The sequence below is a fragment of the Pleurodeles waltl genome, chromosome 3_1 (genome assembly GCF_031143425.1).
Source record: "Pleurodeles waltl isolate 20211129_DDA chromosome 3_1, aPleWal1.hap1.20221129, whole genome shotgun sequence".
Taxonomy (NCBI): Eukaryota; Metazoa; Chordata; class Amphibia; order Caudata; family Salamandridae; genus Pleurodeles; species Pleurodeles waltl.
In genome coordinates, this window is record NC_090440.1 from 969,033,146 (window position 1) to 969,045,827 (window position 12,682).

The 12,682-nt window shown below is 41.5% G+C and overlaps 1 protein-coding gene across 1 annotated transcript in view; it reads right to left on the minus strand.

Annotated features, from left to right (window-relative positions):
• Positions 1-12,682, minus strand: part of LOC138284835 (pancreatic secretory granule membrane major glycoprotein GP2-like) — a 198,540-nt gene that overhangs the window by 142,962 nt on the left and 42,896 nt on the right. The window contains exon 3 of the mRNA XM_069224024.1: positions 645-746. Coding sequence (XP_069080125.1) covers positions 645-746 — 102 coding nt within the window. The remainder of the gene's footprint in view (positions 1-644; positions 747-12,682) is intronic.

Below are 12,682 nucleotides of genomic sequence, written 5' to 3' on the forward strand. Positions count from 1 at the left end.
CACAGCAGTTTACGCTCAATTTGCTCCTCACGTTTGCTTTGTCTTGCTGGAGTTTTGTGCTTGTTTTTCCCTTTTTTTATTTTTTTGTATGGCAGTTCTCCATCCTGCTTCTTCCATGTTTGAGGGTTGTATCCCAGCCACTCATATTGGAAAAGCAGATAAGACCTGAAACAACTTTTCTTATACAAGTTGATGTTGGAAGGGGTGGTCAGTTCTAAAATTAATCATATGTTCTGATATGTTCTGCAATATGTATCCTACAATGGTTCCCTCACTATACGTCTGTGGCTGTGATGTCCACACTTTTGTTCTGGTTGAGTCTAGTCCAGATTTTTGCACTCATCACCCTGTCCTCCCCTTTAATTATATCCTTGGAAAAGCTTTTACATTTATTGTTCTGGAGTATACCAGGGGAGAAGTTTGAGACCTTGCTGGGCAAACCCCTCAGTTCTGACCAATGGAACATTTTAATTTGAAAACCTCAGTCTTCTGGACTCTCAGAACCCCTTCCAGTGGATGAACAATCTTGTAATTGCAACCTTGCCTTCAGTATCAATCTATATGGCTTTAGCATATTGCAAAACATTATTTCAAATTGAGAGATTTAATAGGCAGTTATGTGATTGCTCTATTTTATACATTACCTAAAGGCTCATGTTTGGAGAGGTCACAGTCACACGTTCCGGTGTCAATATTGCAGTACTGATCAGCTGCACAGGTAGAACAGCCAATGGGGGCTTGGAAGGCTGAAAAAAGCTTGGGTTAGTATTATGATCAAATGCAACAGTACAAAGCACAATACTATGCATTATAAGCAAGAAAAGATACCATAGTTAAATTATTATTATTTCCTATATGTTATGTTAAAAGTGAGATAACGTCTCATTGCCCATGTTTGAGGACCATTTGGAACTAATTGATCATATCATCTAAAGTGCCAGAATTTTGTTTAAATCTTGAAGTAAAATGTCAATTCAACTATAAGTTTTCCAATGTGTATTACTAAAGAGCCATGAACATGGAAGGTCATGGAGATTTAGACAGTCCAGTATACAATCTTCTGTATAACAGAATAAATTCAATAGTGAATACTGTTCGAATATAGGGTTCAAGTTAATATATTAAGAGCCAAGAATACCATATGTCACGAGGAGCATTTGCCCATAGAAGCAAAAGCCCTCTCCCACTCAAAGGTGGCATGTTTTATCATTTGGCATGATCCTTGTTGGGCTGGCGATGGGGGACTTTGCCGCAGATCTTGATTAATTTCATATTATGTAGAAAAAGCTGCAGCCAATGAATTGCTTAGTCTTAGTGGCCCCAATTGTAACCAAATGCTCATTTTCATGAAAAGTATGTCAGGTAATGATTCAAATTCAAATCCAGTACAGGCATCCAATGTGTCCGCCACAAATTTGTGCATATTGAGAGTAACCACATCAGTGAATGGATGTTATCAAATAAAAATGTAATATTACAATCGAATGCTGTCAAGTACTAGAAATTGAAAAGAAATCAGGACTGTTTCGATGCTGAATTTTAAAGGAAAATGTTATGACATTTATGGTGTACATCTAAAGCTGCAAATAATGGAGTTTTAGTTCTTTTGTTGTATTTAATTCATCTAGTATTCTGCACACCAAATTGGAAGTGATGGAACTGTAAATTAAACCTCTAACAATAGACAACATTCTCAAAACCAATTTACTTAATTAGACATATGGGTTCCTTCATTAACAAGTAATCAAGAAATACTATAAGGCTGCTATATATTTTAAATGTTAACTTTGTTAAGGTTAGAAAGTTATAACTTGTATTTGGGACCATGCATGTATTATAGGGTATAAAATGGTGAAATGTTCTATTTTAACGTCATAGATTAGAATAAGAGTAACACAACTGCCACAAGAGGTTTTAAAATATTTGGAATCCCTTAAGAAACTATAAGCAGAATTAAAACAGCTTTTTGAAGATGGTAAACCTCTGATAAGTTCAATTATGTGCACATTATCCCTATAAATATTATATTGTAACATGTACTATCTATTGTATAATTGGATGTATGTTGTAATGTAATATGGGCTACAGAGGCAGTATGCATTTCAGATCTTTAAAGCTCACCCCCTGTCCCTTACAGTTACATCCCTGTATATCATATTATGTCAACATGTCCAAACTCAAAAAGCATGAGGCAGGATTTGTTTATGATAATACTTTAAGCAACACAAATACAGTGATTATGTGTGCACATTTCCATTGGTGCTTGAATAAAATGAATATAAACACAACAAAAAGTTAATTTTAGGCACAATACATGTGGCTTCATGAATACTTACTAGACTGCAACTCATACTGTAACCATAACTTGGTATAAAAAACACATATATTGCCAAGTCTGTGATAAAGTGAATGAAAACCAGTCAGACGAGTAAAGGCATATTCATTTCTGAAACAGAAATGAATATGCCATTAGACAGGGCTTGATGAGTAAAGTCATAGCACATGTAACGGAAGCAAGGAAAACGCCCCCTGCCATCCATCTGGCTAGTAAATAAAAATTGTAATTGGGGTGCACTGGGCATCTCATATACCCTTGTTCACATCCACTGCACATGATGAATCAAGAATAGATACAACGTTGTGACTAATTAGGAAGAATAAATGGTTTTAGTGTGTTCAGAAAAAAAAACAATATTTCCCTTTAAAGTAAACTACATATATTTTACATGTTTGACAAATATCACTTTTCAACTATTTTATGTAGACTTGGCTCGAAGCATGCTGGGCTTTTTGTGGTAAATCGCCTCCTGCCTCCTTGCCATTCTAGCTGATTGTTTTGCTGCTGTGAGGGTGTTTCCAACAGCAGAACAGCTGGTGACCCTAAAAGTAAAATCAGTGGTCCCATCACGTCTAAGTGAGGTGTGGGGAATAAAGTTTAGGCCACCATGTTGAAGTGGCCCACTCAAAATGTTAAAATTCTCTTTTGCTTTTCGAGAGCACACTGTACAAAGCACATATTTGTCTCCAAAAAAGAAAAGAAAAAATGCCCATCAGGTGCAAGGTGTTTTTCTCCTTTAAGTCAGGGGCGTTTCTCACTTTTCTTGCCGGGGTCGGCCACTCCTTGTAAAATGGCCCAACACAGGCCACTGCAGCCCAACTATACAGGTGTGGTCCACCATTTTGCATTATGCCACTGGCGCCATTGCCACCACTGCCACCAGTTGAAGGGTTTGCAATTGCTTAAGCGCATTAACTGGAAACCAAGGAGTTATCCACCACTTAGTGTGTTAGGGTAACCAAAACTTTGGAAGGGAGAGAGCTCTACACAATCTATGGCTGAACACCCAGTCCTCCTAACTATAAATGGGGCCATTAGGAATGTAACCAAATCACATCACTAGTAATAAATTCCCGATGTTCGGGGCAGTACATTTTCCCGCTGCTTTTCACCTTTGCTTATCAAAATAGAAAAAAAGGTGAATACCGTGGAAATTGATTAAACTCCAGCGCTGCGAAAGGAAAGCAGCCAACAGAGCTGCAGAAAACGAACCCCAACGCTCGCGTATGTGTCAAATATGTGTCAAATACTTCTAATCTATACCGTAGTGCTCCTGGTTGTAAGACTTTTATCACACCTTACCCTCGTAGAAAGGGACTTCCTATTTAAATGAAAATAAATAATGGAAGTAAACTACTATATTTCCCTATGACTTGTTCACGAGAGCACGCTCTAAGATATTCTGCCTAAACATGATAGCTAATGTGTATAAGCAGTTGTCATATCAGGATAGCCATGGTATGTTTCATCAAGCGAGCTTGGGTTTACCCTTCAGACTGGGAACACCATCGGGGAGAAAGAAGGCAAGTGACAAGAAGGCAGCTTCTCTGAGCTCTAAACCTGATTTGAAGCCAGAGAATTAAAATAAATAGGAGGCGTATCACTAGGGGCATATCTACCATTGGTACAGAGGGTCCAGTGGCACTGGGGCCCAAAGCCCTGAGGGTCTATTGCTTTATTGTACTCCCACACCAAAAGTCAAGGGAATCGTTTTTCTTGCTTGCACCAGACACCATAGCATATTTGCTAAGCTGAGCACCTTAAATCATGAAGTGCATGGTCTTAGTCTGCGCTGTGCAAGCACCCTACTGATGGCTGGGGCTGTGCATCTCCATGCACAAACAGAATATACACTCCCCAATGAGAACACAGCAGTGAAAGACAGAGGTGGTTTCAAGCTAGCTGTGCACCACTTTGTAGGTGGCACACGGTTAGGGTACCCTCTAAAGGCCTCTTTGCTTCTAGGCCCACGTCAGTAAAACAGCATGTATGTGAGAGAGCACAGTTTATATGGTCTATATTAACATTAAACATTCACATATTAATGTATAAAGATGCTACATAGAAAACGACAATACTAGCGGTTTTGCTTAAATGTGCACTTAAAATTATGATTACGGTGTGTGGTCACCAATGTATACGCAAACTAACAATGATGAGTACAATTGTTCATGTTATGATTAATCAAGTTTATATTAACATTTACGATATTGCATTTATATTGAAAAATCTTATAGGCCTTAAGTTAGCGTGAGCTGTGGGTTTTTAGCTGTTTAGCTCTCATATTAAATGCATTTTTCTGTTTTCCAGTGTGCTGACTCTCAAAGGGTCATGACCCTGCAAATGTTCTGTTTCTTCAACTTGGAAGATGAATGTATCTTTGTAATTCGGTTCCCAAGCGCATATTTGGTGCCTTGGTTTAAGTTTTGTATAACAAATTGAAACAAATGTAGATTAATGTAATGTACAAGGACGTTTAGACCAATGGACAATGGAACTGCTGACCCGAGAAGACGTGCCAAGTTATGAAGTAACACGGGACGTGCCACTTCCGAAGATGTCAATTATGAAGACCAATCAAAATGTTATGGATAAATGTGGGGTGACAATTGGGATTACCTAATGTTTAATTTGATAGGTTAATGATAGTGGGGTATAGTAAATGTCCAATAGAATCTAGGGGGAATGTATTACGAAAAGGGATAAAAACCCATGTCACAGGAGGGTCATTAGAACTAGGTAGGGAATGCTATCGATTTTATCCAGAAACTCTGTCACTCTGTTTGGTGACTTTGAGACTTATTGAACCATCTTTACCCATAGACTGCCCATTTTACATTTCTCCTCCTTATGAGGGAAGTGTCCCCTGTGCCTTTAGTTGAGTCTAGAATGATGGCGTTTGACTTATGTCCTGAAGACGAAGACTGATCCTGTGTGCTGACCTAATCCTTGGAGGGTAATTATGACAATGCAGTTTGTAATTTGTCTGTTTGCTTTTCCTTTCTAGGTACCAACTGCTCATTTTGATAGAGACCATAGCTAGATGTTTTCCAAATTGGTGTTCTAATTTTTTTTGCATGAAGCCCAACATGCTAATGCTAATCAGTGGTTAGGATAGGAGTTCATTTAGACTGACGCAAATAGACAAACAACTGATATCATGCTATGCTGAATTGAGACGCATATGACATCTGCTGTGTTCTGATCTATGTTTACGCCGTGCTATGTTCTGATGTTTGTGATTCTTGCATTAATGAAATCTTATCCCAGTTGCCATATCGTGACTATGCTATTATGCTTCTTGGTATTGAGATAAACTCTTTTGCTCGTAGATTGTAATCAATAGGGAATAAAATTCATAAAAATTCTATTAAAGGTGTGGTTATTCATGGCTGAAAGGTCATGGTTGCGTCAACAAATTGATTAATGTCTTTAACCAAAGTAAGGTGCATTGTGGTGGTAAATATTGATGACATTATTGATATATTGCTTGACATATTGATCAGTTATCTTGCCCTACGGTGTCTCTCCACTGGGTCACAAGATTCATTGGCCTAAAACGAGTCCTAATGTGTAATAAATTAACATAAAAGGACGCGTTATCAGTTCTGGTAGCAGAGCGACGGTTTTGGCCCTTGGGGGCCCTAGGACTTAGAATCATTGTTTAATTTGTTTTTCTGTGATAATGCAAATTGGAGGTATGATGGGTTTCTAAATTCGCCATGACTTTCCCGGGACCTCAGAGCCTGCCTAAGTGAGATGGGGATGTTCTCGGTGCCATAATGTGTGTGGTTTAGGGTTTTTTGCGCTTGCTCAGCTTACACCTTTTTGCAAGTGATTGTGAAATCTGCGGGTATTTAGGTTAGGTAAATGTTGTTTTAGTAGGAGTGGGCGTACTCCGCAGTACGAGAGTAGGGAAGTCGGCGTACTTCATGTGAATGTGGCGCTTTGTGCTCAAAATTATCCACGTGGTTGGTTGTTTATGTACGGACCCGTCGTGGTCTAAGACTCGGAGTATATTGACAAGTGTAGGAGACACTTGAGTTTATGTTGTAATCTGTGCAGTTTAATAGGTCAATCGGGCGTGGTTGACAAGTCAAGTCTGAGTCGAAATGTATGTGTGAGACCTTCGATGGAGATTTGGCGAATTCTAAAGTGCACTAGGACAAGCCATTGACAAGTCGAGAGTAGAATTTGTGGGTCGAATTCTGCTTGCGTATGCGGGAGCTGATAAGGAGAAAGTAGCAGCCGAGGCTTCAAGTGAAATCTCTGTAAAGTTCTGAAGCGAATGTGTTACCCTTCCTGTAGTAAACCGACAGATTTGTGACTGTCATTTAAGGTGCTCGCAATAATTTGCATTAGTTTGTGTGGATTCAATGAGGAGTGGACGACCTGCAAGACTTTTTCAGCTGCAGTGTGTGAGTGTGACGTCAGTGGTGCCGCGCTGAGAGAGGTCGGTTGTCGAGAGGGGTCGCGCACGGATTGGCTGCCATCCATGAGAGGCAATAGGTTGAGAAAGGTGGGTGAAGAGTGTCCTGGGAACTAAGTCACTTTCTGACTAAATACAATTAAGAGAAAATCGCAAAATGAACTTTGGGGAGCCTACACCACCCAAGGGTACTCCAGCTTATATAGTGATGGAAGAGAAAGGTGTCACGCCATGTTTATGGATGAAACAGTGGCGCAAATTAATAGAGAAAGAGGGATGTTTAGCGTTCCCAGAACATGGGACGTTCAATACGAGGGTGCTAGAGAATTTGAGGTGGATGTTAAGTGTACAGAAACCACCTCAGAGGCCAGCTCAGTATGAGGCTCTAGCGGTTTGGGATCTAATGGCTCTTAAACAGAGGGAAGAAAAGTTCCAGAGAAGACTAAAAAGGGCAGAAAAATCTTATGCAGAGGCTAGATGGGATGATGAGAATAAAATGTGGAGAAGGGGAATTGTTGACGGATTGAAATTGTTCCCAGCGATAGCGCAGGGAGAAGAAACACAGGGAAAAAAAGCCTCCTGTAAATCAGATAAAGATTCAAACAAATCTAAAGAGAATAAAAGACCTTGGGAAGAGGAAGATGATTCAGATGATGAGGAATTCATGGACAGAATATTACATGATCGCCCGCCACCCTATGCGGTGAGCGATAGTGCTCCAAGCACTAGCATGGATCCTGGGAACCAGACGCAGGAGAAGGGAGTTGCTGATACGGTACAGACTAGTGATACGGTTTTGATACAGAATGGTGTCAGTGTACCCACTGCACCAGACATGCCGATACAGTTGCAACCTCCACCGCAGATACAGAGAATCTACCCAGACGTTCCTGTACTTGAGACTACTACAAATCTGATAGTGCCGCCAGACCGGATATATACGAAATCAAAGTTAGTGCAAATTGAGTCAACTCTGAAATTGCTGTCCCAGCCGCAACCAAAACTGGTACCAGGGTATAACCCAGTAGCTGGTCCACCATTAGTGCCTGTCCCGGGTACTTTGGACAGAACTATGGAGTTACTGCTCCACAGAGTTTGGGACCAGGTCAGACACCTGCCGCCATATCGTTGCCAATTACTGTCGGTCCACCAGTGCCATTGTATGCTCAAGGCAAAACTGGCATATGTGATCAGGGAGTAATGACCCAAGATATGATAAGAAGATGGTCTATAGGAACTTCCCAGATAATGGCCCCGGGAGACCAAGCAGTTGAAAAGCCAAGGTCTTTAATAGACCTTAGCCCAGTGGGAGCACCCATAGAAGCAATGCGTCAAGCAGGGCTAGGGGTTTTGACTCCACAAACGATGAGTACGAACGCCTCACAGTCGCCAATGATACATGCAGGAAACATTTCACTGCAGGGTTTTACAGTGCAACAGCTAAATGAATGGCTAGAAAAGACTTATACTTCACAAAAGACTACAGTGACTACAGTCGATCCGGAAAAAGAAAGGCAAGATGAGTACCTAAATCTTGTAAGATTGGGGGCAGAAGCTGCTGAATTAGTGGAAGGTACAATGGGAGTAAATAGATTGGAGTCATACACGGAAGCAGAATTGAGATTCCTGTGCCCTAAGATTACCAAGGAAGTAGGCAAGGTGCATCAGAGATTAGCGAACCTAGCAGATAAATACAATATTGATATCGAAAACACTAAACATTTGAAAAGAAGTTACAGATTAGATTTTGACTCCAAAGATTTTGAGCACATGAGGTCTGCGGGAATGAAGGCACATTTAAAAGAATTGTTACAAAGTGTGCAAATTTGGGGTGCACTAGAAAATTGGGAAGGCAGATGGGCAAAGAAAAGAGATAAAGAAAAAGGTGACAGTCCAGGGTCAAATCAAGCCAAAACTTCACCCGATGTGGAATCGGTAAAAATACTACCCATGAGAGAAACAGCTGGTGGTGTCTTAGTTCATGTACCATGGTCCAGGGGAGACATCCTATCCTTTACTAATGATTATCCCAGATTGATGGAAAAACCGATCGAGTGGTATCACCAGACAGACAGGTTTGTGAAACTTGCAAAGTGTCTTTGGGAGGACTTGAATACCTTGTTTGAGATCATTGTTCCGCCTGATTTGTGGCTCGAATACAAGAGAGGGGTAAATTGGCCGACGAAGGAGCCAGCAAGGGATAAGGTGACAGGAGCACCCTCTGAAGAGGTGATGAAGTACTATCATAAGGTAATTGAGTTTTTGAAACAAAAGGAGTCGCCGAAGGTGACTGATTGGCAGAAGCTTGACCTCTCAAGAGGTTAAGGAATCGATACATGCTTACTATAAGAGATTGTTAAAGGCATTCAAACATTTCAGCGGTACAGAGGCTATTGAACCGAAGAACATGATCCATCTTGTGTTTAGATTCGTTGAAGGACTGAGACCAGAAGTTAGTCAGATGATTAAGAATCATTTGATTTGTTGGCAAGCGAAGCCGATTGATGAAGTGTTGCAGTATGCGAAATACTGTAGTGATGAGATTGAGCTGAAGCAGAAAAAGCTGAAAGAAAAAGTGATGGTGATGCAGATAAGAGCTGCACAGGCAGGAATACAGGGAAATGGAGTTCAACAGATGATACAGCAACAACTGCAGATGAATGGTGTGTTTCAGGTACAGCCGAGAGGTCGAGGGTTTGTGAATCGCGGTCCAGACTTGAATACTGTTGTGGTTCAAAATGACGTCCAAGGGGCAAAAAAGATGTCACCATGTCACGCGTGTGGGGGCGTGGGACACTGGAAATGGGAGTGCCCGAATGCGGTGCAGGAAGGTGGTGTTCAGCAAAGCACTAATGTCGGCACATTGCAAATTGTAAGAGGCCCAAAACTGAGACATCAGAACCCGGATTTTCAAAATAACTTGGTACAGATGCAAGGGGTACAGCCCATGCAACAGATGCAAATGCCGCGTTTTCAGCCAGCGCAAATGCAACCAGTACAACAGCAGGTTCCGATGGTACCTAGACAGCAAATGCAATTACCAATGGCTCCGATGGGACAGCAACAGGTGATGCTTCCTCAACAGGTCACAGGTCAGGTAATGAGTCAAAATAATACAGTACAGCAATTCCCATTACGAGGTGAAAATGGCATGAATGGAGAGTGGTCAGATGACAGCTAAGATAGCGAAGAGTGCAGGCTTGCAGCATCCTTAGAGATGGATCAGAGGGGTCCATATGTGGAAGGAAAGGTGATGGGCTACAAAGTCTCGTTTTTGGTCGACACTGGAGCTACACGCTCTACAGTCAGGAGTGCAGAGGTTCCGAAATTACCACTTTCGGGGCGTGCCATAAGGGTAGTCGGAGTAGCAAATCAATACCTGACAAACCCGATTACAGATCCAGTACAGGTTGAGATCGGCAACTTCCTAGGGCTACATAGATTTGTAGTCTGCGATTCAAGTCCAGTATCCCTACTGGGAAGGGACTTACTATGCAAGACAAAATGTTTGATTACCTGTTCCAATGACGGTATCTAAGTGCAGACAAAGAGTGACGATGAAGGAGACGAAGGTCAGTTCTCAGAGGAAGAAACAGGGACGGCAAATGAGGATTATTCTTTAATCACCTTGTTCCCGATGCGTACCATGATTGATCTACCTGTCGAGTTACTGGGGACAGTAACAGAGAAAGTGTGGGATCTGACAGGAAAAGAAGTAGGGCTAATAAAAGGCGTGGAACCAGTTAACGTACAGGTAAAGGCGATTGCAGTGTTTCCTCAGGTGCCACAATATCATATGGCACAAGATGTTCTTATCGAAGTGTCACAGATAATTGCAGATCTTCTGAGACAAGGAGTCCTGAAAGAGGTTTTGAGCAGTCCATGTAACTCTCCCATAATGGGTTTGAAAAAGCCTAGTGGGAAGGTCCGAATTGTGCAGGATTTGAGAAAAATAAATGAGATTGTGGTAAAATGTTGCCCCATAGTGCCCAATCCAGCAGTAATCATGTTTCAGGTTCCATGTGATGCTGAGTGGTTCACCGTTATAGACCTGTCACAAGCTTTCTTTTCGATACCTCTTCATGAGGGCAGCCAATTTTTGTTCAGCTTCAAATTCTTGGATAAGGTGTACAGTTGGTGCAGAATTCCTCAAGGGTTTTCTGAATCACCCTCCATCTTTAATCAGATATTGAAAAAGGATTTGGAGTCCTTGGTACTGCCTTTCAATTCGACTTTAGTACAGTACATCGATGATTTGCTGATTGCATCCAAAACAAGGGACAACTGTAAATACGATACCATTGCCTTACTGAATCATTTGGGAAAGAATGGGCGTAAGGTGTCACCTAAAAAGTTACAATACTGTCAGAAAGAGGTGAAATACCTAGGGCATCTAATCGAAAGAGGGTCTAGGAGAATATCAAAAGAAAGAATAACAGCCATATTGCAAATGAACCTTCCTACGACAAAAAGGGATGTCAGGATGTTTCTGGGAATGGTGGGCTACTGTCGCCAGTGGATACCCAACTTCTCGATCATCTCAAAACCTTTGATAAAACTAACAGGCAAAGAGGTCAAGGATGAGCCATATACCATAGCTTTGTCCAAAGAAGAGCTTGAGTCATTTATGGAATTGAGAGAGTGCATGTGCAGGGCACCAGCGTTGGGTATGCCTGATTATACGAAGCCTTTTCTACTGTTTTGTCATGAACGTGATGCTTCTTCTTTGTCTGTCTTGACACAGGTCCATGGAGGTGCAAATCGCCCTGTAGCATATTTTTAAGCTACCTTGGACCCCGTCGCAGCAGCCTTACCAGGTTGTTTGCGCGCAGTTACAGCAGTTGGTCAGAGCCTTACGCAGTGTGAAGGCATAATCATGGGATACCCCCTAACAGTAATGGTTACGCATTCAGTTGAAATCTTGTTGACTTGAACCAAAACTCAGCACATGACAAATGCTCGTCTTACCAAATATGAGACAATCATACTGGGGTCACCAAATGTTTCACTAAAACGATGTACTCTATTGAACCCGGCAACTTCACTTCCTGTTGAAAATACTGAAATTAACAATGAGGAAGAATTCGAACATGACTGTCTTGAGGTAACAGAATTGTGTACTAAACCACGACCAGATATTCAGGACTGTATCATGTTTGTCGATGGGTCCTGTTTAAGAGATTCTGTTGGAACACTGAGAGCTGGTTATGCTGTGTGTACTATAGCTGGTATCATTGAAGCTTCTTGGCTCGAGAGAGTGTTTTCCGCACAAGTGGCAGAATGAATTGCCCTTACTAAGGCATGCCACGCAGCTGTGAATTTGAGAGTCATTATCTATACTGACAGCAGATAAGGATTTGGAATTGTACATGATTTTGGCCAACTATGGTCACAGAGAGGTTTCATGACCTCTTCTGGTTCTCCTGTGAAAAATGGTGAACAAATAAAGGATTTGTTACATGCAATTCAGTTACCTCTTGAAATTGCCGTGATGAAATGCAATGCTCATGTTAAGTCACAAGACTTTGTGTCCATGGGAAACGGTTATGCAGATCAAGTCGCAAGATTTTGCGCATTGAACTGTATATCGTTCAAGGAACATTGGGAATTGTTACCGCAAACTGAAAACGACACATGTTTGAACCTTGCATTAAGGGTGGTCGATACCATAGATGAGTTAAAAACATTACAAGGTCGTGCTAGCAAAGAGGAAAAACAATCCTGGCAAAGAATGCAATGTGTACAGAGGGCCGATGATCTGTGGGTCTCAGAAGAAGGGAAATTAGTCTTGCCAAACAGCCTTCTGTCCCAGTTTGCCAGGCTATACCACGGACAGGCTCACCTTGGGAGAGATGCAATGATCAGGTCATTTAAAATCGACTGGTTCAACCAAAAATTCACACATGCTGCCGAGG